Source organism: Elephas maximus, chromosome 12 (assembly GCF_024166365.1).
Source record: "Elephas maximus indicus isolate mEleMax1 chromosome 12, mEleMax1 primary haplotype, whole genome shotgun sequence".
Classification (NCBI taxonomy): domain Eukaryota; kingdom Metazoa; phylum Chordata; class Mammalia; order Proboscidea; family Elephantidae; genus Elephas; species Elephas maximus.
Window position 1 is genome coordinate 62302091 of NC_064830.1, and position 23223 is coordinate 62325313.

Sequence of the window (23223 nt, forward strand, 5' to 3'; positions counted from 1 at the left end):
GCGGCGGGGGTTGGGGGGCCAGCCCCACTTGCAAAGAAACAACTACCAAAAAGGGCTGGTAACATGCTTAGGAAATATCACCCTGAAATTGACACTATCATCTTACAACTGTTGGAAGGAGGGTAGATTGGTATAATCTATTTCAAAAAAAACCAAAAAAATCAAACCCACTGCCATTGAGTCAATTCCAACTCACAGAGTAGAACCACCTCATGGGGTTTCCAAGGAGCAGCTGTTGAATTTGAACTGCCAACCTTTTGGTTAGCAGCCGAACACTTAACCACTGTGCCACCAAGGCTCCACAATCTATTTAGAGAATAGTAAATAGGAGCCCTGGTGGCACAAAGGTTAAGTGTTCGGGTGCTAACCAAAAGTTTGGTGGTTCAAACCTACACGGTGGCTCCGCGGGAAAAAGACCTGGCAATGTGCTTCTGAAAAGATTGTTGTTAGGTGCTGTTAAGTCAATTACGACTCACAGCAACCCCATGTGACAGAGCAGAACTGCCCCATAGGGTTTCCTAGGCTGTAATTCTTATGAGAGAACTCCAGGTCTTTCTCCTGCAGAGCTGCTGGGTGGGTTTGAACTGGCAACCTTTCAGTTAGCAGCAGAACCTGCTAACCTTTGTGCCACAGGGCTCCTTTCTATAAAGATTACAGCCTAGAAAATCCTAGGAAGCTCAGTTCTACTCTGTCACATGGGGTTGCTATGAGTCAAAAATCAACTTGAGGGCAAACAACATCTACTAAAATAGGTCCCTGGGTTGGGCAAATGGTTTGCATTTGGCTACTAACCTAAAGGTTGGTGATTCAAACTCACCCAGCAGCGCCATGGAAGAAAGACCTGATGATCTGCTTCTGTTAAAATTTCAGCCAAAAAAACCCGATAAGGCTCAGTTCTACTCTGTAATGCATAGGGTTGCCATGAGTCAAAACTGACTTGACAGCAACAGGTTTTGTTTTGATTTTTCATTTTTTTTTTAAAAATATATTCACAATAGCCACAAGTTGGAAACAACCTAAATGCCTATCACTAGGTGAATGGGTAAATAAACCACGGTATATTCACACAATGGAATGCTACTCAACAGTAAAAATGAATGAACTACTGATACATACAAACACAACAATTAATATCAAAGATAAGATATTGAACAAAAGAAACCAGACAAATAAGAGTATATATACCGTATGATTCCATTTATATGAAGTTCTAAAACATGCGAAACTAATTTACGGTGATTATCAGAATCGCTTATAATAAGGATGATGACGATAAGGATAATCTGACAATACTAAGTGATTGGGAGGATGGAGACCAACTGGAATTCTCATACCCTGCTACAGGAATGCAAAATGGTACAGAATACACACACAAACCCACGGCTGTTGAGTCAATTCTGGCTCACAGCAACCCTATAGGACAAAGTAAAACTGCCCCATAGAGTTTCCAAAGCTGTAATCTTTTCCTGTCACATCTGTCTCCCATGGAGCGCTGGTGGGTTCAAACAGCCAACCTTTTGGTTAGCAGCTGAGCACTTTAATCACTGTGCCACCAGGGCACACACATGTAAATATGTGCATGTGTAAGCAGTAAAATCCTGCACCGATAGCAATTAACTGGCTTCGATACTGTATTACAGTTATGCAACATGTTAACACTGGGGAGGCTGGATGAAAAAGGTGCACAGGACCACCCTGTATACTTCTTTGCAACTCTCTGAGAATCTAATCAATAATTACTGCGACTAAAAATAAATAACCCACTCAAGGGGTAATGACAAGACAGGAGGGAGCATAAGGGGGCTTCATAAGGAGCTAGTTATATGATCAGTTTGTGAAAATTCATGGAGTTAAACACCTAAGATATTTGCCCTTTTTTGAACGTATGTTACACTCTACTTCAGTAAAATGCTGTTTTTAATAGGTTTTGTTGCATGTTACATTGATCCTGTCACTCCTACACCACCTCCTCTTCACAAAAAAATAAAATGAAATCCAGACTTCTTAGCATGCTATCGAAGCTGCCTATGACCACATCCCCACATCTCTTTCTCCTTCCAGGTCAGTGTCCACACTGCCGGCAGAACACACTAGGCTCTTTCTGACCACTAGGCCTGGATCCCATTTTCCCAAATGCCCTAGACCATCGCTGTCCCATGTGGGAACCACAAGCCACACGTGGCTGCTAAGTCCTCAAAATGTGAGTCTGAACATTGTGCTGCAAGTGCAAAATACACTCCGGGTTTCCAAGATTTTGTAGGAGAAATAGAACATGAAATATTTCTTTAGCAACTTTTCATCAAAGTAGCTGGGGTGGCACAACGGTAAAACACTCAGCTGCTAACCAAAGGGTTGGCAGTTGAAACCCACCCAGTCCCTTCGGGAGTAAGACCTGGCAATCTGCTCTTGTAAAGATTACAGCCTGAACTCCATAGACAGGAAGCTGGGGGGTGGGCAGTGAGTTTATATCAATGCAGGAGAAACAATTCAGAAAAGGAGGGGGAGAATTATTACACAACAAAAAGACTGTAATCAATGTTAGTGAATCCTACATCTAGATATTGTTGAATTCGTGTTCTGCTGTGTATGTTCTTAACAATAAAAATAAAATATATTAAAAAAAAAAAAAAAACGCTGCCATCAAATCAATTTCAACTCATTGCAACCCTACGGCCTTGGAAATCCTATGGGGCAGTTCTACTCTGAGGTCGCTAAGAGTAGGAATCAAGTCAAAGGCATCTAACAAGTCAAGGTGCCCATCTACTCTGACAGGGATCACAATAGAGGGTCCCAGACAGAGAAAAATGTAGAATAAAATCCAAACTCACAAAAACAGACCAGGCTTACTGGCCTGACAGAGACTGGAGAAACTCCAAGAATACGGCCCCTGGACACCCTTTTATCTCAGTAATGAAGTCATGCCTGAGGTTCACCCTTCCGCCAAGACAGGCTCATAAAACAAAAGGAGACTAAACGGGCACACCAGCCCAGGGGCAACGACTAGAATGCAGGAGGGGACAGGAAAGCTGGTATAGGGAACTCAAGGCCCAGGAGGGAAAGTGTTGACATGTCGTGGAGTTGTTAACCAACCTCACAATATGTGTACTAATTGTTTAATGCAAAGCTAGTTTGTTCTGTAAACCTTCATTTAAAGTACAGTAATGAAAAAGGAAATAAAAAGTCAAAAGCAACTTTTTCCCACCTCAAAAAGATAATGCTTTGGATACTCTGGGTCAAAAAAAAAAAAAACCTATTAAAATTCATTTCACCCATTTCTTTTTACTATTTTTCACATGGCTTCTAGAACATTCTAAGTTACATGTGTATCTCATTTCGTACTTCGATTGGACACCATAGCCGAGCCCAGTTACCTAACCTCTGGCCAGGAGCAGGTAGCCACCAGGCCTGGGCCTTGAAGGACGCGGCAACTGACTGATCGGACGCTCCGTGAAAAGAAGCTGACGAGCGCCTCACCGTGGGAGAGGTAGTGAGCGGCGCGTTCGCGGCACGTTCGAGGCACGTTCGCGGCACGTTCGCGGCACGTTCACGACGTCTGTGTGAGGGGCGTGCGTGAGAACGCGCGGGAGCACGAGCAAGGAGCGATGAGCGTGCTGGCGTGAGCGCGCCGAGACGGCCTGAAGCGCCAAAGAGCATGCGCACTGAGGGGGGACGAGCGGGTAGAATCCGGGAAGAGGCAGGGCCACGGCTGCACCCCTGACTTCCGCCGCCTGCCGGTGAGAACGCAGACCAAGCGCGTCATCGCAGGGAGGAGGAAGGGGGTCTCCCTGGGTCCGCCCCTAAGCCCTCACCTCTGGCCTATGGAAACTGAGCAGTGCCGGGGGAGGGAGAGGGCCGGGAGGAGGCGGGGCCTCCGCTCTAGCTGGGCCGGGGGTCCTGGGCCCACAGCGCCCTCTGTTGACTCTTGTAAGAGCTGCATGGAGCACTTTTGCCGTGCCGCCTCGCACCTGGCGGAAAAAGGGTCGCCTGTGCTGGCCTTAGGAGCCCTGGTGGTGCAGTGGTTAAACCTCGACTGCTAACTGAAAGGCCTGTGGTTCAAATCCACCAACCACTCTGCAGGAGAAAGACGGGGCAGTCAGCTTTTGTAAAGATTGCAGTTTTGGAAATACTATGGAGCGTTCTACTCTGTTCTGTAGACTTGATATGTGTCACAATCAATTTGACAGCAACAAGTTTGGTTTTGGGGTTTGGTTTTCGGGCTCTGCTGGCCTTGGGAAGGGATATCCTTGCCCAGATCCTGGTTAAGCCCCTCGCCTCAAACGCACGTTTAACTTACGCAAATTAATCTAGGTATACTCAAAAAAGAATTTTACTTAATATAATTACACCTTTTTTTTTTCAATTCTAAAAAAATCAGAAAAAAGTTAAGGGCTCTTGCCTACCTTTCCACTCAGTAAGCTTATACCCAGAGCCATCATGAGGTGGGATGTCAACCCGCTATTCTTCCTCTTTGGCCTCAGTCACCTCGTACCTACAATAGTGTGACCATGCGATTCAAAAATGTCACTCGCTCGAACAGTCGTGCGTTTTCCACACACACAGACACACAAAGCAATTGCCATTGAGTCAATTCCAACTCACGGTGACCCCATGTATTACACAATAGAAATGTTTCATAGGGTTTTCTTAGCTGCCATCTTTACGGAACATCACCAGGCCTTTCTTCTGTGGCACCACTGGGTGGGTTCAAACCTCCAACCTTGATAAGCAGCAGAGTGCAGATCCTTTGCAGAGCTCAGCTAGATAAAGCAGTAGGCTTCAATATTAAAGGAAAAAAAGACTCAGCTGGCTGCATTATAAAGTGGTCTCTGGCCATGGAGACTGAAGAGATTTAAATAGACCACCCCATCCCCAATAAGACTCAGTACCCTTGTGCCATTTATTAACCCCTAGTTTCAGATAAGGAAACTGAGGCTCAGAGATCAAGTGTCTTGCCTGAAGTGAAACCGAGCCCTGACAGGGCAGACTGACTGCAGGAACTGAGCTCTTAAACACCGCACCATGAGGGCATGCTCACTTCCTTTTTATAGATGAGGAGACTTAGGTTCAAGGAGGTTACACAAGTCAAAGTGGCAAAGTCTAGGGATCAACCAGGACCTGAACACCCCGTGTTCCTCCTCTATGTGTTAAGAACCTATGGCTTGGTTGTTCCTTCTCTTCTTGCCTACCACCAAAGAGAAGTTAGGAGTCACTGCCCCCACCCAACACTACTGCCCATCTTTGCAGAATACCCAGTGATCCCAGAGAATCTAATGACCCTGATTTCTCATCCCAACATCACATGTAAACTGGAGGGTCATCACACTCACTCACATCCAGTCCCCTCTAGTGGGCTAGGCAACACGTGGCCCAATTAGGAAACCCTGGTGGTACAGTGGTTAAGAGCTACAGCTGCTAACCAAAAGGTTGGCAGTTTGAATACACCAGGCACTCCCTGGAAACTCTATGGGGCAGTTCTGTCTTATAGGGTCACTATGAGTTGGAATCGACTAGACAGCAATGGGTTTGGGTTTTTTTTTTCTTACTCTAGCCCAGAAGGACCCTGGTGCACAGTGGTTATGCACTCAGCTGCTAACTGAAAGATTGGCAGCTGAACCCACCAACCTTTCTGCCAGAGAAAGATGCAGCAGTCTGCTCCGTAAAGATTATAGCCTTGGAAACTCTATGGGGCAGTTCCACTCTGTCCTGTAGGGTCGCTATGAGCCATAACCCACTCGACAGCAATGGGTTTTTTACTCTAGCCCATGAGTCCCAGGGTGGGGCAAAGGGTTAAGCTCTCAGCTACTAGCTGAAAGGTTGGCAGTTTGAACCCACCCAGAGGCACAGAAGTTTTGACCATCTTTTTTTTTTTTTACTTCTGAAAGATCACAGCCATAGGGTTTTACCCTATGGAGCACACCTCTACTCTGACACACACAAGGTCGCCATGCGTCCAAATCGACTCCACAACAACTGGTTTTTTAACTCTGGCCCACAAAAGCCCTCCGCAGCTCTTCAGGACAGCAGGCACTCAGGAGACACAGAATCTAAAAAACAAAGTACAAACTTTATTTTGTTTCTTTACAAAGGCACAGTGGCCTCTTCATATTTTCCCCCACTTTCTTAACAAAATATAATAGCTTCTCCTTGAACACAAAGACCTCAAAATTATCAAAAAAAAAAAAAAAAAAAGGGAAAAAACCAACAACAAATAAAACAAAAAGAAAGACAAAGACATTTTGGGGTCTGAAGATGGGGAACCTGTAGGGAGGGGAAGGGGCTGGGTAGTGATGGAGAGTGGCTAACCCTAGTGGTGAGAGGGGGCAGGGGATTGGGGAGGAGGGCAGCAGCAAACCCCAAAACCGAGAAGCAACATCAACCCCGGGCCCCCAGAAAGCCCAGACCCAGCCAGACCCCCAACCCATGTAAGTGCTTAAAGGAAAAAGAAGAAAATGAAAGAGAGGAGGGAAGGGGGGATTAAAGACTGCTGGTCACAGGGCTGGCTCTAGGGAGGGAAGAAAGCTTGGGGTTTTGTTTCATTTTCCCTGTTCTTAAAAACGTATAATGAAAAAATGGTTTTTGGCTGAGAGAGGCCAGGCACCTAAGTGTCCGCATCCCCAACCTCCAGGGCCAAGGCCCAGCCCCAGTGTCCCGATGCTCCCCACGTGCTCCAGGCCTTCCGAGCCCCTGTGCCCTTTAGTTGGGTGGCTCCGTTCAAAGGTCGATTTACAGTATTGAAAAAGAGGTCATAAAAGAGACCCAAATGACATCATAATTTTGTAAAAATTTCTCACTCATTCGCCCATGTTTCTCCCTGCTGCTGCCCTGGGCCCCTCCAGCCCCCCAGAAGGGAGAGGAGGGCTGGGGGTGGTCAGGGAAGCTCCCCATCCCCCAATGGCTCTTCCCGGCTCTGGTCCATGGTGTCGCTGTCTGAGGCCTCCGAGTCGGAGGCTGTGTCGGAGGCGTGGGCCTCAGGGCAGCTGCGGGCAGGCTTCACAATGACAGCTCGCCGCTGCTCCTCCTCCTGCTCCAGCTTCTCCTGCGTGCCCTCGATGTGCTGGATCGCCTGGGTGGGGACAGACTGCCGATGAGACCCCCCAACCCGCCTGGTAATATCCGCAAATAAGCGTGGCAAGGCAGCAGGGAAGGCCAGCCAGGGTCCAGGGGAACAGACTTTAGAAAACCCTTCTGCTCAGTTGAAAACCCCTTAGGGAAAGACAACCACCTCAGTGCTGCTTTGAAGTGGTGAGCGGTTTTAACACATTTATATATTTTAAAGTCAGCTTGTTCACTTACTTAAGAGTCTTTGTTATTAATATCATCATTCAATTTGCGGCATTTATGTGCAACTAAAGTTCTGGAGGTTGGAAGGTTGTTTTTTTTCCCCCCCAGATTTTGGCTTCTTTGGTTTATTAATGAATGAATTTATTTCATGTTCTTGAGTCCTCCAAGGGGTCTAGCCCAAGGCCGAGCACAGCACTAGCTTCCGGTTTGACCCCAACGGTTAATTCTGCTTCTCCCTTCTCCGTAGGAGGCTTAACTTACACCCACTGGGGTCTGGGGAGATGGAGGTGAAAGTAAGTTCTGGACCAACTTGAGAGCCAGACACCCAAACTCTGTAAGCCAGGCTCTGAGAGCAAAGGGTCTTCTCGGATGGAGCCATAGGGGCTGCATGAACCCTGGAAACTACAGACCTGAAATAATCTTTAAACCTGAAACCAAAAATATCCCCTGAAGTCTTCTTAAAACCAAACAATAGTTTAGCTTAACTAGTAAAGAATGTCTGCCTTGAGCATTATGCTCTTTTAAGAACTATGTATACAGGATCAAATTAACAACGGCAACTCGAAAGATTAGATAGGAAACTTAGGGAGCAGTGAGTTTATGTTAATGTGGGAGGAACAACTCATAAAAGGAGGGTGAGAAGGGTTGCACAACTCAAAAAATGTAATCAGTATCACTGAATTTACACGTAGAAACTTGAACTGGTGTATGTTTTAGGGTGTATAGTCTCAACAATAACAACAAAGTATTTTTTTTAAAAACGACAATGTATCTGGCATTACAAAAAAAAAAGGGGGTCTTCTCAACAAACCCCACATGAGGTGAAGGAACAGGGTCTTCCAAGCAACCCCAACCCACAGGCCTGGCAGACCCCACCCCTAGCTCTCTCAACGAAGCAGCTGTCCACCTCACAGGTACAGGGATGGGGACTCGGGATGAGCACCCACCCAGGCTCCCAATGCTCCCATCACTCTCAAGCCCCATCTGGCTCCCCTGTGAGCTGCCCCTGCCCTAAGCCCAGGTACCTGTACAATGGTGTCCAGATTTTGCCGGGACGTGGAAACAGAGTTGATGACCGAGGAGGGGCCCATGGTGACGACGTTGATGTGGTGGGAGGGAGGGGGAGGTGGCGCTGGCACAATCACTGTGGGGTGGTGGGTGGGGGCTGGAGGGGGCAGGAGCTGCAAGACAGAGGCCTTCAGTCTCTCTCCCAGGGGTTCTCTTCTGAGTTCCCGCCCCTGCCTGCCTGTTGGTCACTGAGGCCAAGAAACAGCCCTCTGAAACCATCTTCCCCTGCCCACTGCCTTGCTGCTGCCTCCACCCGCCACTCATGGAGGCTTAGAGAAGGGCTTTCAACCATCCAAGATCATGTGGCCCCTTCGATTTGGAGTATCTGCAGGTGGTTCAACATTGATATAGTGCTAGTTCGGAGTTTAGGCTCTAGACTTCAACAGCCAGGGTTCAAATCCCTACTCCAAACTACTTACTAGCTAAAGGCCCTTGGGCTTGTTGATTTAATTGTGCCTCAATTTCCTCATTTGTGAAAGAGGAGTAATAATATCTCAGGCCTCGTGGGCTACTATGAGCATTCAATGTACATAAAACAGCTGGAAACCAGGAACTGCTGGGGAAAGGTCTAGAATATTATAATTCAAGCCTTGTGTCAGCCCAGCTGGACACTCAGAGGCCCAATGTTGAGTCTGAGCACCCCTGCGGCCAGTGGGACCCAGTGCTGCCTACAGCCGACAGGGCCCCTCACAGGTGCTGCCTCACTCACCTGGGTGCGCAGGTGCTGCTGTTCCCGCTCCAGCTTCTCCTGGTGCAGCAGCCGCACCTGCTCCTGTTGCTGCTGCAGCTGCACCTGCTGCGCAATCACCTTGAGCTTTTCCGGGTACATGTGGGCCTCTAGTGAGCGCACCTGGGGGCAGAGCAGCCCGCTCAGGGCAGGGCCCACACCCTGGTGCCTGCACCCCAATGCCAGGGCCTATCTGTAGAGCCCTCCTAACTCCCGAGCAGTCCACAGGTCCCAAACAGACCACCCCAAACTCTATCAGCCACAAAGCAGACCATTCACCCCACCAAAAGCCCTAGCACGGAGCCCACAGTCATGTCTCCTCTTCCTCCACCATGGCCCCATCACCCCATGCTCTCTCTCTACAAGGCTTTGTCCATACTATCCCCTCTGCCTGGAACAACCTCACCCTCCTCCCAATCTCGGCTCGAGTCACCTCCACAAGGAGACTCTCTGGGCCCCCTCTGGAACCAGGTCAAAGCTCCCTAAGGATACCCACACAGGGAGCCACAGTCTTAACCACAGCTGCATTTTTACACTGCTGGGTGTCATCCTGTGACAAGCGTGTCTGCACTCCTCTCCCTGAGACTGAACTCCTAGTTCAACTACTAAAGGTTGGAAACCTGTCTGCGTCCCCCTCACTGGATACCCCACTTCTAGGCCTGGCATAAAGTTGTTGTTGGGTGCCATCTAGTCAATTCTGTCTCAAGGTGAACTCATGTGTAGAACTGCCCCACAGGGTTTTCTAGGCTGTAATCTGTACTGGGGAGGAGCACAGGTGGCACAGTGGTTAAGCACTCAGTTGCTAACAGAAAGGTCACCACCCATCCTAACTCACTGGGAGAAAAATGTGGCAGTCGGCTTCTGTAAAGATTACAGCCTTGGAAACCTATGGGGCAATTCTACTCTATCCTACAGGGTCACTATGAGTTGGAATTGACTCGATGGCAAGGGGTTTGATTTTTTTGGTAATATTTATGGGAGCATATCGCCAGGTCTTTTCTCCTGCAGAGCCGCTGGGTGGGTTCGAACTGCCGCCAACCTTTCAATTCACAGCCAAGTGCTTAACCCAGTGCGCCAACACTGCTGTTTGCATTAAGCAGGTGCTCTCATAAGTAACTGTCCAAGGGAAGGCAGGAAGGGAGAAAAGGCAGGCGGAGGAGCCAGGTGGAACGCCGGCCCTGCCACACACCCATACTGCAAGCCAGCAGGGGATGCCTCCTCACCTGCTCTTCCAGCATCATGCGCACAGAGCGTTCCTTGTCCAGCTGCTGCCGCAGCTCGATCATCTCCCGTCGCAAGTCCTCAGCCTTCTCGTCCTCCCAGATGTCTGGTGAGCCAATGCCCTCATCCTTATCCTCTGCCCGCCGCCGCTTGGGGGATGAGCCGCTCAGCTCCTGTGGACCCCAAGGGCCCAGTAAGTGTGACCTGGCACCCCACCACCTCCAGGGAACTCTGGGAGCTCCATCACACCCTCCAAAGCTTTCAGAATATAGGTGGACCCAGCCCGAAGGAGCCCAACACTGCAAACCCAACAAACTGACCAAGTGCCAGAAAAGGAGGCCAACTGACTTGCTTTCTACACAGTCACCCCCTGTACTGGGTTGAATAAACCAGCTGCCATGGAGTCTATTCCAACACATGGAGACCCCATGGACGTGAAAGTAGAATTCTGCTCCATAGGGTTTGCGATGGCTGATTTTCCAGAAGTAGACTGCCAGGCCTTTCTTCCAAGGCACCTCTGGGTGAACTCAAACTGCCAACCTTTTGGTTGGCAGCTGAGCGCATTAACCATGTGCACCACCCAGGGACTCCACTTCGTTGAACGTGTCTCTCAAAAATGCACCGCTACCCGAAACCTCAAAATGTGACACAATTTGGAAACACGGGTTTTTGCAGATAAAATTAGTTAAGATGAGGTCATACTGGAATAGGCTGGACCCTAATCCAATGACTGGTATTCTTATAAGAGAAGACACAGAGAAACACACACAGGGAATAAGGCTATGTGAAGACAGAGGAAGAGGTTGGAGTAAGGCATCTACAAGCCAAGAAAGGCTGGTCCACAAAAAGCTAGAAGAGGCAAGGAAGGAATCTTCCTTAGGGCCTTGATTTCAGATTTCTAGCCTCCAGAACTGAGAGAATAAATTTCTGTTGGTTTAAGCCCCCTAGCGTGTGTTGTTTTGCCATGGGAGCCATAGGAGACTCAGACACCCCAGTTCCTTCCAGAGCCACTCCATCGCACTTAGCAGCTAGGTAAACTAAGGCCCAAGTAAGCAAATGGGTCCTTGGTGAAAGGTGGGACCTGCGGGAATATCTGAGTCCCAGGCCAGCGCATGGGCCCTGGGCACATCTGTGCTGGGGAGAGCAAAGAGCTGGGCAGGTGATAGGAGAGGCCTTCTCCGGGGCGGTACCTGGATGAAGCGCTTGAGCTGTGTGTTCTGCTGCAGGAGCCTGGTCTTTTCCTGCTCCAGCGAGAATATGTACTCGGCTGTCTGCTGGAGAATGGCCGCCTGGGGGAGGGAGGGGCCGCAAGTCAAGGACTGGGCTGGTAGCTTCTAGACCCGCCGCCTCCAGGAAGCCCTCCAGACCCTCCCTGCCTTGCCCACCTTGCTGAGCTTCTCTCCGTCTGTGTGGGGTATGAGGGTCTTGAGGGACTGGAAGCCAGCGTTGATGCTCTGCATGCGCCGGCGCTCGTTGCTGTTAGCAATCTCCCGCCGGATCCGCCGCTCCTGGTCCCTTTGGGTCTCGGGGGTCAGTGGAATGTTGGCTAGACTGCAGGAGAACAGGGGCACACTGAGGCCAGGAGCCCTCTGGGCCCTGCCCCATCAGACCTGTCTTTTTAATTCAATCCCAGCGAGCCCCAAGTGTCAGCTGCATCCCCTCTCACTGCAGAAGACACCAGGACAGCCTGATGTCTACATCGGCAGGGGACCAGAAGGGTGGTGGAGACGCAGCTCTGGAGGGCCTAAGCAGAATGACTCAGAACCCAGCCCCTCCCTGCTGCCTTCATGGGGAGAAGGCAGCCCTCCAGAACAAGGTGTCAAAGCACCCAGGAGTTTTTAACCACAGAGCCTGAGTCCCAGCCCAGCATTTGTCTAGCAGGCCTAGATAGGGCCTAGAAACCTGCATGGTTAACAAGAAACTCTGATTCTGAAGCTGGTGGGTCCCAGATGATAATCAAGACACCTGGGACACAGCTACCATTTCTGAACATTTTGATTAAAGCACCTATACAAAAATCTTGATCAAAAGGGGGTGAAATGCAGAACAGAATTTCAAATTCTCATAGAATCTAGACTTTCTGGAGCCATTGCGGCTGGATGAACCCCTGGAACTACTGCCCTGAGAAAACCTTTAAGTCTTAAACCAAAAACATTTCCTGAGGTAGTCTTAAAACCAAGTAATTGTTTAGCTTAAGTGGTAAAAAAAAAGTCTGCCTTGAGTATTGTGTTCTTTTAAAAAACTATCTATAGGAAATCAAATTGATAACAGCAACTCAAAAGATTATATTGGAAACTTAGGAGACAGTGAGTTTATATTAATGGGAGAAAATAATTCAGAAAAGGAGAGTGAGAATGGTTGCACAACTTGAAGAATGCAATCAATGTCACTGAATTGTACACAAAGTTAACAGTTGAACTGGTATATATTCTGCTGTGTACACTCTCAACAACAAAAAGTAATAGACACCTGGCACATCTCTGCACACTCCTTGCCCTGCACCTGGACCTCTGAGCTCCTTGCACTGCACTTGAGACACCTCCTCACAAAGGCTCAGGCTTTGCCCCTTCTCATCCTCTTGACTGAGTCTCAAGTCACAAGCCCTTACCCAAGGTCCCAAGCAGGCCCCAATCATCCTGGACTAAGACACCAAACCAAACCCAAAACCAAACCCAGTGCCGTCGAGTCAATTCTGACTCATAGCGACCCTATAGGACAGAGTAGAACTGCCCCCATAGAGTTTCCAAGGACCGCCTGGCAGATTTGAACTGCCAACCCTTTGGTTATCGGCCGTAGCATTTAACCACTACGCCACCAAGAAACACTCACTCCACCAAGGGGCCACCGGGGGACAGTTCTCCCCCACCCCAATCCACCCACCCCAAGAGGCAGACCCACTCTGTGCCTGAGATGCAAGGCTCCCAGCATGCTGTGGGCAATTAAAGGCCACAGGAGCCAAAGCCAGCAGGGTGAGAGAGAAAGCAGCCAGGGGAAGGGGTGAGGCTGCTGGCCAGCCAAGAGGAGCCTGCAGGTCCAATGCCACTGCTCCCAAGAGGTAGGCCTTTGTGTGTGGCCTGGAGAAGACATGCCCTTCTTCCCGGTCCTCCTGTATTCCACCTCCTCCTGGGCCTGATGGCTTCCAGATGCTGGGCTCCCAGAAGAGGCCGCCAGCCCCACCCAAAGCCACAGCCCCAGCCTCTTCCTGAGGGGCCCTCCTGGGGTGACCTGCTCCAGGCCTGGGCCAAGGGAGCCCATACCCCTCCACCTGGGGGAAAATACTCGGGGCAGCCCTGGTTCCCGTGAGGGAGTCTGGGGACAAGGAGGTACCTGGTTCAACTCTCTGGCCGTGCCAAGGCCTCTGTGCCCATCCCCCCAAGCAGAAAGGCATTTGCACTGAACCCAGGAAAGAAACACATCTGCAACAGCTGGACACAGCCAAGGCCTTCCTACCTCATCCGTCCCATCTCCCCGTGGGACCCTGGACTCATCCCTACTTCTTCCTGGGCCCTGGCCTCCTCCACCAACAGATGAGAGGGTGGCTGGCTGGGGTGGGCTCCACACCAGACAAAGCCCCACACTGATGCTGGGGGTGCAGAGACAAGTCAGTCTCCTTTCCCCATCCAAGCCCCAAAACCTGGGGCCCCAGCCCATCCCATGGCCTCTCTGCCCCAAGCTGCTGATCCAGCACTGGGGTCCTGGAATGTCAGAGCTGGAATGGAGGGTCTACCAGCCTCACTTTGTAGTGGGAAGGGAATGGTTTTAGGGTCAGAAAACATCTGGCTCCCCCACTCTGGACCAGGGCACCTCACTTCTCCCAGTTTCCCTGCCCTACCCTGAGGGTGTCACAGGTGGGGGCAAGGATGAAAGGAGAGGATGGGTCAAAGCCAAGGGTCTTTTGGGTCAAGAGGAGGTGGGAGAGATGTCCACAGGAAGCTCTCTCGGGGGGCTGAGTTCTGTGTTTAGGAGCATCCCCTTCCCCCTGAACTCACCCAGCCCCTGGGTCCCTCCCAGAGGCCACAGCTGAACAGAGTACCTCAAAAGGAGGCCCCACCATGTCTATCCTTGGACTGCTCTGAGTGCTGAAACTTCCAGAAGGCCTACCTGGAGGCCCTAGCAACAGGGTAATAAGTAAAAAAAAAAAGAATTCCTGAGCTCTTGTATGTATGTGCTAGGGACTTGTTTTGCTAGAACTTTCTTAGTGAATTGTCACAGTCTTCCTATGAGTCAAATCACCTTATGATTTCTATGTAAGGACCGGGACACAGAGGCTTGGAAAGGGAACAGTTCCAGCAGGTAGCAGAGCTGGGACTTGAACCCTGGCTCCAGAGCCCCACTCTGACCCAGATGGGTCTCAAGCTACAGGGCAGAATGGGCTCTGTACCATGCCACACAACTGGACACTCCAACAGACAGAGCTGGACACCCCAAGAGACAGGTAACCTGTTGTTCTCCTGGTGGGAAAGTCTGGGGGTAAGGAGGTGCCTGGTCCAACTTCCTGGCCATGCCCAGGATCCTGTGCCCATCCCCAGGCAGAAAGGTCTTTGCACTGAACCCAGGAGAGGAACACATCTACAACAGCTGGACACAGGCAATAGTTATGCTTTGTAGGACAAGGTGGGCACAGGTAGGTGCCGTAAATCATGTTAGCTTTTGTTACTCGCCAAATGCTTTTGTCTTTTCTTCTCATCTACATCATCTTCCCGTTGCAAGTGAGGAACCCAGGGTACTAGGGGGAAAAATGACATGCCCAAGGGCAGGCAGCTGGACCCACTGGTACCCCAGAGCTCGAGCTCCTCCCCTGCCCTACCAGCTAATGGCACCCTCCCTTGCAGGCTCACTATCAGAGCTAATTCTTGTTAGCTGCCATCAAGTCGGCCCCTGACTCATGGTGACCCCGTTCACAAAGGAACAAAATGCTGCCCAGTCCAGTGCCATTCCCACAATCAGTTGTGGATTGGACCACTGAAATCCAAAGGGTTTTCACTGGCTGATTTTCTTAATTAGGTCACAGGCCTTTTTTCCTAGTCGCTCTTAGTCCTGAAGCTCCACAGCATCATAGCAAAACACAAGCCTCCATCAAGAGACAGGTGGTGTCTGCACATGAAGTGCATTAGCCAGGAATCAAACCGGGGTCACCTGCATGGAAAATGAGAATTCTACCACCAAACCATTACTGACCCTAGCCAACTCTTAAAACCAAAACCAAGCCCACTGCCATCAGTTGATTCTGACTCATAGCAACCCTATAGGACAGAGTAGAGCTGCCTCACAGCATTTCCAGGGCTTTACAGAAGCAGACTGCTACCACATCTTTCTCCTGCAGAGTGGTTGGTGGGTTCAAACTGACGACCTTTGGGTTAGCAGCCCAACGCTTAACCACTACACCACCAGGGCTCCTTACCCAGCTCTTACTCGAAGACAAACGTGAACCACTGAGGCCGAAAGAAGTGAAGGGACTTGGCCAGGGTGCAGCTACAATGCACCCCTCCTGCGCAGCCCAGCCCCCACTGCCTCTGAGCCCGAGTCCCACAGACTCCAGCCCAAACCAGAGTTCAGGGTGCCTCCCCTCCCCAACAAGCCAGCTCATCCACCCATGAAACCTCACCCCTGGAGCTGACCCTCTTCCCTACCCAGGAGGCCCATTACCTGCAGAGACCGAAGGAGACATGGAACCCCAGGTCTGAAAACCTCAGCCCCATAGGTCCCCGAAGGAAAGTTCCTGTGCCCAGGCAAGGAGCAGGGGCCTCTGTGGACTCCTCCTCCACATCAGAAGCCCCCAGACTCACTTCTCCAATGTTCCATGATACCTCCTCCCATCCTGTCCCCTTTCCCTCCAAACCTATCAACACAGCCTCCTGGCTCCCCCAAGGAACCAACTGCTGTTAACTTAGGCAGATCTTAAATCCAAGAAACAAGCTGCATCGCAAAATCCCAGTTTCTCATGGGGAACTGGAGTCACCACCAGGATCCTTAATTATAACTTGTCTAAATAGGCTGAGGTTAACAGAATGTGGGGTAACTAGAGGTTCTGATTGGTGGAATGCAGATTAAGCAGGGCTCTGGTTGGTGGAGTGCTGGCTAACCAGAGGCTCTGACTGGTGGAGGAATGCAGATCAACAGGGGTTCTGACTGGTGGAATACTATCTAACCAAGAATTCTTACTGGTGGAATACTGACCAACCAGGTCTCCTATTGATGAACGTAAGCTAATGGGAATTTCAAGGTGATACTGCTCTTATGAAGTGGGTTTGCCTATAAATAGCCTGGAAGTTTCTTTCTGGGTTTTGCAGTTAGTCACCAACGCCCCCTCGACAGCTACATCAGATTCCCCAAGGTGAGCAGTGCAGGTGGCTTGTGTCCACTGACACAGCGTCTCTCGCTTCTCTCCCTCCCTGACTGCCTTCTAACAGTCTGACTCCTGCAGGCTGGTCAGGGGCTGCCCCTGGAATAAGACAAGGCACTGGGCAGCCACAACCAAAGAAACAACGTCTGGGTACCAGTCTTCGGTCTCAAGACCAGGGCCGCCACCCCACGACCAGAATTCCCCCCACTCCACAGTCCCCCTTGGGACACTGTTGGTGTCCCAACCAGAGGCACCGGGGGCCCCAGACCAGTAGCTCTCCCTCCTGCCCAGGCCAAGTATCCCCCATGCTTCACACACATCCCTGCCCGGCTCCAGCCTCAAATTGGCAACTGAAAACCAGTTTCTCCTTTCACACTGCTGGAGGTCACTCACATCCCCCCGAGCCACTTCTCATCCACACAGGTAAGGTGGGAAAGTGCACACTGAATTTTTCCGATACCCAACAAGGAGGACAGGAGGGAGTCTAGAGACCTCCTGCCAACGGTGCCAATGCTCTCATCCTCTTTCCAAAACACATACAGAAACAGCCCAAGGCCCTCACCCATCCCCACTGCTTCTCTCCATACACCCCACTCCAGCCGTGGACAGCCTGCTGCCTCTCCCCTTGGCCCACAACACACATGCCCATCAGCTGTTCCGTCTCCCCTCCCTGTGACTTCTCCAGCCCATGAGAGGGGACCCTGTACCAGTTCAAGTTCAAACTCCAGCGATGCCAGTTTCCAGCTGTGGAATGCCAATCCCAATCACTTAGTCTCCTGAAGCCTCAGTTTCCCCATCTGTACATGCTGTAAATATGGCCTCACTTCACAAAGTCATGGGGAAGTTTAAAAGCAATGGAGGCTCACAGGATGCCCTGTCCTTCCAGGGTTTGTACTCAGGTCTCCAGGAGATCCCGTGGATCTCCCTCAGGGGACTGACAACACTCTTTAGCACCCAAGACTGTGAACTGCTGAGGGCAAGGGGCAAGGTCTGGTTTCTGGCCGTATCCTCAGTTCCAGCACAAAAAAGGTGATTTTTTGTAAATACCAGATGAAAGACAAACACACATTTCAAAGCCTTTAACTATTTTCTAACTATGAGAGTTTCCGGGTGGTGCAAACGGTTATACAAGGCTCGAAGTTCAAGTCCACCCAGAGGCACCTTGGAAGAAAGGCCTAGCAATCTACTTCCAAACAATCATCCATAGAAATCGTATGGAGTACAGTTCTACTCTGACACATGTGGTGTCACCATGAGTCAGAATCGACTCAAAGGCAAATGGTAACTCCTTATGGGCTCTTGGTCTCTTTTCCCCCCAGAGAACAGTAGATCTTACAGGGATAGAGGCAACCATGCTCCACTTTTAGGAGGCTGACTGGCATTTTAACAGCTACCAGTGCTCTTCATTCCTGAACAACAATACTGTGGGCCAGGCACGGTGCGTGTGAGCCATTTAGCAGGCATCATGGCATTTAAGCCCCATACACCTGTGTTATGCATTCTATCCTATTATGATGCTACATCTCCCCAGTGAGAGCGCACAGCTTGTCTGCTGCCTAGCAGGGTCTGCCTCCAGAGCCCTCACTCCATTCGCTGAGCTACATCATCGCTTACTAGCAGCTCATCTTTATAGGGCTCAGTTTTAGGGAGGCCAAGAGCAGTTCAGCAACAGGTCCAAACCACAGTGTGCCATTCAGCCCTTCTGGTAAGTGAGGGAGGCAGAAGAGGGAGACGAGAACCGTGTTCATCACTGAGGGATGGAGCAAAGCCCACTACCTGAGACAACCAGAGACAGAAGAGCGAGTCCATTCCAGCCAGATGGTCCTGCCCACTCCACACACTCCATCCTAGAGAGACCTTTTCTGAAAATGAGCAAACGCATGGGCTCCAACCCCACATCCATGCACCAGATGACAACCGTCTCAAAACCAGGCACCTGTGGACCGCTCCATGGCCAACCCTGGAGGGAGGCCCTTAGAAGCAGCCAGGGGCTTGGGGCAGGGACAGGGTGAGGCTAAGGTTCTTGGAGCCCACGGAGAACTCAGCCAGGGCCCAAGCTAAGCAGCCAAGGGGCCCACTGCCCTAACCTTGCCCAGGGTCAGGGCTAGAATGTCTTTCCTAGCTCAACCCCACCTCCCCTCTGCCCAGTCCTCCTCCAAGCAACCAGTGGCTACACACCCTCTGATGAGGCAGCACAACTCCGAGAGCAAGGCTCTGGGGCTAAGGTTCAAGTCCCAGCTCCACCACTTGCTACAACTATTCCCCTTCCAAGCCGCTGTGTCCCCATCCTTACACAGGAATCATTAAGCCAAGTTAACCCATGGGAAGACTGTGGCAATTCACTGAGAAAATTCCAGCAAAGCAAGTCTTTAGCACATATAAAAGCTTAAGGGTTTTTTTTTTCACTTATCCGGTTGCTAGGCCTTCCAGGTGGGTTTTCTGGAAGGTTCGGCACTCATGGCGCCGCCTGACCAACTAATTGGCCCATCCACCCCTGGGTATAGACTCTGAACTAGACAGTAGAGTTCATTGAAGTAGGGGCCATGGGGGAAAGGGTCAATACGTGCGCAATCAACGTTACCCACCAACACCTGGTTCCTGCAGTCTCTGCTGTCCACCAGCCTGGGCTACACAGCGCAGGACTCCTCCTCCCTCAATCCCCGCCCTGCTTGTGCCTGGCGGTGAAGCACGTGGCCTCAGCCCTGGGGAGCCATTTCGTTCCTGTAGCAGTGCGGCAGGAAAGGGGCCACAAGTCCCAAACTTCTGCACGCTGGAAGACCCCTCCACACCCAGGTCGTGCTAAATATGCAGATGCCCGGGCCCTTCTCCTCGGGATTTGAGTTCTGAGTATCTGCATTTTAACAAGTGTCCCAGGTGACTAGGCTACGGGTGGCCCGCGAGTCCACCACAGTTTGGGAGACGGTGGATCTGGGACAAGCCAAAGCCCAACTTGGGGAGTGGCTCCTAGGGAGGACCGCAGGGGTGCGGGGTGTCCACCCACCCGGCTTGGCAACCGGACGCCTCCGGCTTACGGCTGGGGCTAGGAGCGTGCGATCGGAATGTTTGCAACGAAGACACACGTGCGGCGGGAAGCAGCCTGGGTGCCCCCTTCTCCAAAAACACTCCCCGCGCGCTCTCCCTTCCCGGTCCAGCCCGCCGGGGCCGAGCTTTGTGGCGGAAAAGCGTGGCCCGAGGGGAACGCCTACAACTCCCACAATCCCGCACCCGCGGGGCTCAGAGAACTACAGCTCCCGCGAGGACCGCGCGCGGAGGTCCGCCTACTCCAAGAGGGCTGCAGAGTCACGTCCAGGCCTCGCTAGTAAACAGCGCCAGGACGCAGGCGGGCGAGCGAGCGAGCGGCCGCCGATGCGCCCAGGGCCTCGGCGCCCCCCGGCCGGCCAGCTGAGGCCCCCCCCGGTCACGCCCACCCCCGCACCCCCCCCCACGCGAGCACGCCCCCGGACCCCGCTGAAGCCCGGGTCTTTGCAAACACGTACCCTCCACGGCTCCCCGCCCCCCACCCGCGCCCCGGGGCCTCTGCAAGGCTGCGTTGTAGCCGCCAGCGCCGCGGCTTCACAGGCGCCGCGTACCCTCCCCGGCCCTCGGGGAGGGGGGGCCGCTCAGAGAGCGCGAGGAAGGAAGCCGCCGAGGGAGGGGGGAGGAGGAAGAGCGGGGGGGGGGGGGAAGCCACTAGCACCCAGCATGGCCGGGACTGCTGCAGAACCACGTGGGTCTGTTTGCAATTTACAAACGCCGCGACTCGCCCGCCTGCAGTGGACAAAAGTGGCCAGGGCCGGTCCGGGCCCCCGCGTTCCGAGGGAGCAGGGTCCCGGGCGGCTTGAGCCCGGAACGCGGGGCTGCAGCAGCTCCGGCAGATAAGAAAGGCGAGCTGGGCCGGCAGCGCGGGCCATGCGTGCGCACACGCGCGCCGGCCCTGGCGGGCTGGCGGGGGGCTGCAATCGTGGGAAGAGGGTGGGGGAAGGAGTACACACCTACAGAGCCCTCCTATCACTTCTTTCTCTGTTTTCCTGAAATGTTGCAAAGAGGGCACCTTCTGAGTGGGCACCATGAAATACTCCATAGCGATCTGCCCCCCTCCTCTGCACGAGCCAGGTCCCGCGGTCCGCCGGAGAATGCAAGATGGAAATCCGAATCAAAGGGCAGCGCCAGACGGAGGTGCAGGCTCGGCCGGTCCCAGATGCTGGCGGCGGCGGCGGCGGCGGCTGCGGCGCGGGGAGGGAGGCGGGCGGGAGGGGCGGGAGGGAGGTCTCTCCGGCCTGCCTCCCCGGGCGTGTGTATGTGTGTGTGTGTTTGCAGCTGATCAGATGTCTGTTTCAAGGCGGGAAACAGCTGGTGAAAACTCAGCACTCCCCCGGCCTCCTTCCGCGGAGTAAGGAATTGCATGTAAACAAAGGACTATTTGCAGCGCCCCCCGGGCGGCGCGGGGCCGGGGCGAGAGAGGAGTAGGCTCCTAGGGGCCGGCTGCGACCCGGGTCTATCCGCCCACCCTGGACGCTGGGAGCCGGGGCCACGGACCGGCTGAGGGGACCCGGAGTGAATGGAGTGAGCTGCGGCCGAGCTACATGCGCCACTACGGGTGATGAGGTCCATCAGCTGACAGGTTGGCAAGAGTTACCAAAAAAAAAAAAAAAAAAAGCCAGCCTCCGCGAGGGAGCCCAGCCCTCGGCGGCCGGGGGTCCATGGGGGACCTGGCCGGTGCAGGCTCCGTGCGCAAGGCCACCCCGGTGGTGGGGGGGGGTGGGGAAAGCAGAGCGCGCGGCCGGCTGGGTGTGCAGCCGAGACAGGGTAGGCACTGGGTGCGTGCTTGGAGCGTTTTTTAATTTCACGATGGCAACTGCACGGAGCAAAGCTGCTCTGGCTCGTTCCCTCCGAGCCCAGGGCCCCCTGGAAACTTGCTTCACAGCAACCCCTTCCCACATGTAACTCGGGGCTGCTGGCCCGACCTCCTCCCTCCCTCCCTGACTAGCTGCCCACCGCTGACCGCCTAGCCTGAGAATCCCAGAGCCGGGGATGGGAGGGCAAAGGGGGGAGCGCTGGGCGCCTAGAAGGCTAGGGCTGCCCAGCGACACGGGACCCTGGCAGGGAGGGAAGAGTGGAGGTGGGCCAGAACTGCAGCAGCCCGGAGGTCTGATGGATGCTACCGGCTCCCCTCCACGCCCCCTCCCCCCCCCCCCAAGCCCTCCGCTGCGAAGCTGGACAGCAGGAGGCCCGCCCCTGCTGGCCCGGGCCTATTGGAAAGCTGCAGTTTCTCATTCACTGCAAAGCCAGTGGTGGACTTGTTCCTCCGCCAGGGTGCGCTCCCTAGGAGAAGTGACTGCCTGGGGAAGGGGGGCACCGTGGTGGCAAGCTTCCGTCCCCCTCCCCACCTTCCGGCCCCAGGCACATGCCAGGCTCCTGGACGCTCAGGAAGCCCACGCCTGGTTTGGAATATCCCTGCCCACCGGCTTTCCCAAGCCCATGCTCCGTTAAGGATCAGCCCAAATCACACCTCCTAATTGAAATACTCCTACTAACAACAACGATCACTGTTATCACTAGTAAATGTTATTGTTATATTGTCATTTTGAGCACCTCGTAGATGCCAGACAGCTTTGCATACGTGTTCTACAATCCTAAAAGCAACCTCTCCGGTGGAGTTTCTCTTAAGTGCAATGCCAGACCACTGAGCATCAAAGTCCCTGAAGGCTTAATTACAATTGTAGCATCCTTGAGAACCACCCCAGGTCTACCTGGAATCAGAATCTCCTGGATACTGACTCAGGAATCTTTAAGATAAGAGGACAAAAGGACATTTGCCCAAAGCAAAGATGAGAAGGCAGGAAGGGGTAGAAACACTGGTCCAGAGGAAATGCGGCACCCAGGGTGGAAATGGAAAGAGTGCCGACACCTTGTGGGGAATGCAGCCGATGTCATGGAACACTTCATGTACAAACTATCAATGGGAAACTAATTAAATTTCATCTAAAGCACAATAATTTTTTTTAAGGATTTTTTAAGAAATAGTGGTTATGACAAAATTAAAAAATGGGCAAAAGATTTGAACACTTCACTAAAGAAGACATTCAGGTAGCTAACAGATACATGAGGAAATCCTCATGATCATTAGCCATTAGAGAAATGCAGATCAAAACTACAATGAGATTTCCTTTCACTCCAACAAGGCTGCCATTAATCCAAAAAACACATGATAATAAATGTTGGAGAGGCTGTGGAAAGATTGGAACACTTAAACACTTCTGGTGGGAACGTAAAATGGTACAACCACTTTGGAAATCGATTTGGCGCTTCCTTAAAAAGCTAGAAATAGAACTACCATATGATCCAGCAATCCCACTCCTCAGAATATATCCTAGAGAAATAAGAGCCTTTACACAAACAGATATATGCACACCCATGTTGACTGCAGCACTGTTTACAATAGCAAAAAGATGGAAGCAACCAAGGTGCCCATCAACAGATGAATGGATAAATTATGGTATATTCACACAATGGAATACTACACATCGACAAAGAACAATGATGAATCCACGAAACATTTCATACCATGGAGGAATCTGGAAGG

The 23223-nt window shown here is 52.0% G+C and overlaps 2 protein-coding genes across 7 annotated transcripts in view; both read right to left on the reverse strand.

Annotated features, from left to right (window-relative positions):
* SRL (sarcalumenin) overlaps window positions 1–23223 on the reverse strand; it is a 99674-nt gene that overhangs the window by 53485 nt on the left and 22966 nt on the right. For 2 of the 3 annotated variants that reach the window (XM_049903011.1, XM_049903009.1), the window contains exon 1: window positions 3475–3608. The exons of the other annotated variant lie outside the window; for it this stretch is intronic. The gene's annotated coding sequence lies outside the window, so the exon portion shown is untranslated. Of the gene's footprint in view, window positions 1–3474; window positions 3609–23223 lie in introns of those variants that run through there. 3 annotated transcript variants of the gene reach the window in all.
* Window positions 6076–23223, reverse strand: part of TFAP4 (transcription factor AP-4) — a 54677-nt gene continuing 37529 nt past the window's right edge. For 2 of the 4 annotated variants that reach the window (XM_049903023.1, XM_049903022.1), the window contains 6 exons: window positions 11683–11848; window positions 11488–11586; window positions 10300–10470; window positions 9059–9199; window positions 8307–8462; window positions 6076–7063 (listed from right to left, as the gene is read on the reverse strand). In XM_049903023.1, the coding sequence (XP_049758980.1) occupies window positions 6869–7063; window positions 8307–8462; window positions 9059–9199; window positions 10300–10470; window positions 11488–11586; window positions 11683–11757 (837 nt within the window). In that variant the 5' untranslated portion in view covers window positions 11758–11848 and the 3' untranslated portion in view covers window positions 6076–6868. Of the gene's footprint in view, window positions 7064–8306; window positions 8463–9058; window positions 9200–10299; window positions 10471–11487; window positions 11587–11682; window positions 11849–19225; window positions 19626–20632; window positions 20884–23223 lie in introns of those variants that run through there. The other 2 variants (XM_049903021.1, XM_049903024.1) reach the window with 2 other exon arrangements.